This window comes from Geospiza fortis, unplaced genomic scaffold, assembly GCF_000277835.1.
Source record: "Geospiza fortis unplaced genomic scaffold, GeoFor_1.0 scaffold427, whole genome shotgun sequence".
Lineage (NCBI taxonomy): Eukaryota > Metazoa > Chordata > Aves > Passeriformes > Thraupidae > Geospiza > Geospiza fortis.
Genome location: NW_005054853.1, coordinates 20,721 through 22,084, shown reverse-complemented (window position 1 = coordinate 22,084; position 1,364 = coordinate 20,721). Strand labels below are relative to the sequence as shown.

The 1,364-nt window shown below is 41.1% G+C and overlaps 1 protein-coding gene across 1 annotated transcript in view; it reads right to left on the bottom strand.

Moving 5' to 3' along the window:
• Positions 1–1,364, bottom strand: part of PI4KB (phosphatidylinositol 4-kinase beta) — a gene marked incomplete at its 5' end in the record, with an annotated part of 26,098 nt that overhangs the window by 5,433 nt on the left and 19,301 nt on the right. The window contains one exon of the mRNA XM_031065544.1: positions 630–840. Coding sequence (XP_030921404.1) covers positions 630–840 — 211 coding nt within the window. The remainder of the gene's footprint in view (positions 1–629; positions 841–1,364) is intronic.

The following is a 1,364-nucleotide window of genomic DNA, read 5'->3' as shown; positions in this document are numbered from 1 at the left end:
ATAAAATCCCAATAAAATCCCAATAAAATCCCAATAAAATCCCAATAAAATCCCAATAAAATCCCAATAAAATCCCGATAAAATCCCAATAAAATCCCAATAAAATCCCAATAAAACCCCAATAAAACCCCAATAAAACCCCGATAAAATCCCGATAAAATCCCATAAAATCCCAATAAAATCCCAATAAAATCCCAATAAAATCCCGATAAAACCCCAATAAAATCCCAATAAAATCCCAATAAAATCTGACTGGACCCGCTCCTGCTCCCAGATGGACTGCGGGGAGGGAGCGGGGACGGAATAGGGACAAATCCCAATAAAACCCTATAAAATCTGACTGGAACAGGGTTAAACACTGGGAAATAGGATAAATCCCAGTAAAATCCCATAAAATCTGACTGAAATGGGGTTCAATTATGTGAAATTGAATAAATCCTGTCAAAATCCCAGCAAATCTGACCGAAATGGTGTGAAATGATGTGAAATTGAAAAAACAAAAAAAAATGCTGCTAACATCCCATAAAAGCAGGACAAACCCACCAAATAAAAAAAAAAAAAAATCCCATTGAAACCCCAAAACCTGAAAAAACATCCCGCTAAAATGGAAACGCCATTAAACCTCGTTAGAGCTCCATAAAACGCCACGAAAACCCCGTGAAAACCACGGATCCCGCGTGGGGGTTTTTTTGGGAGTTCTCCAGGAATGGCCTCACCTGGAGCTGTTTGAGCACCTGGAACGCCAGCAGCTCCTGCCGGAGGTCGTCGCCGCACTTGACGATGACGGAGAGGAGGCGCCAGGAGGGGAGGTGGCCGTAGGGAGAGGCCTCGCGGATCCTCCTGGGGGGAAAAAACGGGAGAAACGGGAAAAAAACGGGAGAAACGGGAAAAGCGGGATCGTCCCGGGAGCTTCCGGCCGGGAGAGGCGCTGGGAATCCCCGGGAGTTGTCTCTACGCCATCCCATCCCATTAAAACCTCATAAAAGTCCAGGAAATCCCACGAAAACCCCATCAAAATCACATCAAAACTATCACATCCCATTAAAATCCCATCAAATCCCATTAAAATCATAAAATTCCATGAAATTCCATTAAAATCCCATCAAAAGTATCAAATCCCATTAAAATCACATAAAATGCCATTAAAATCATAAAAGTCCATGAAATCCCACTAAAATCCCATCAAATCCCATTAAAATCCCATCAAAATCCCATTAAAATCTCATAGAATTCCATGAAATCCCACGAAAACCCCATCAAAATCACATCAAAACTATCACATCCCATTAAAATCATAAAATTCCATGAAATCCCATTAAAATCCCATCAAAATCCCATCAAAACTATCAAATCCCATTAAAATC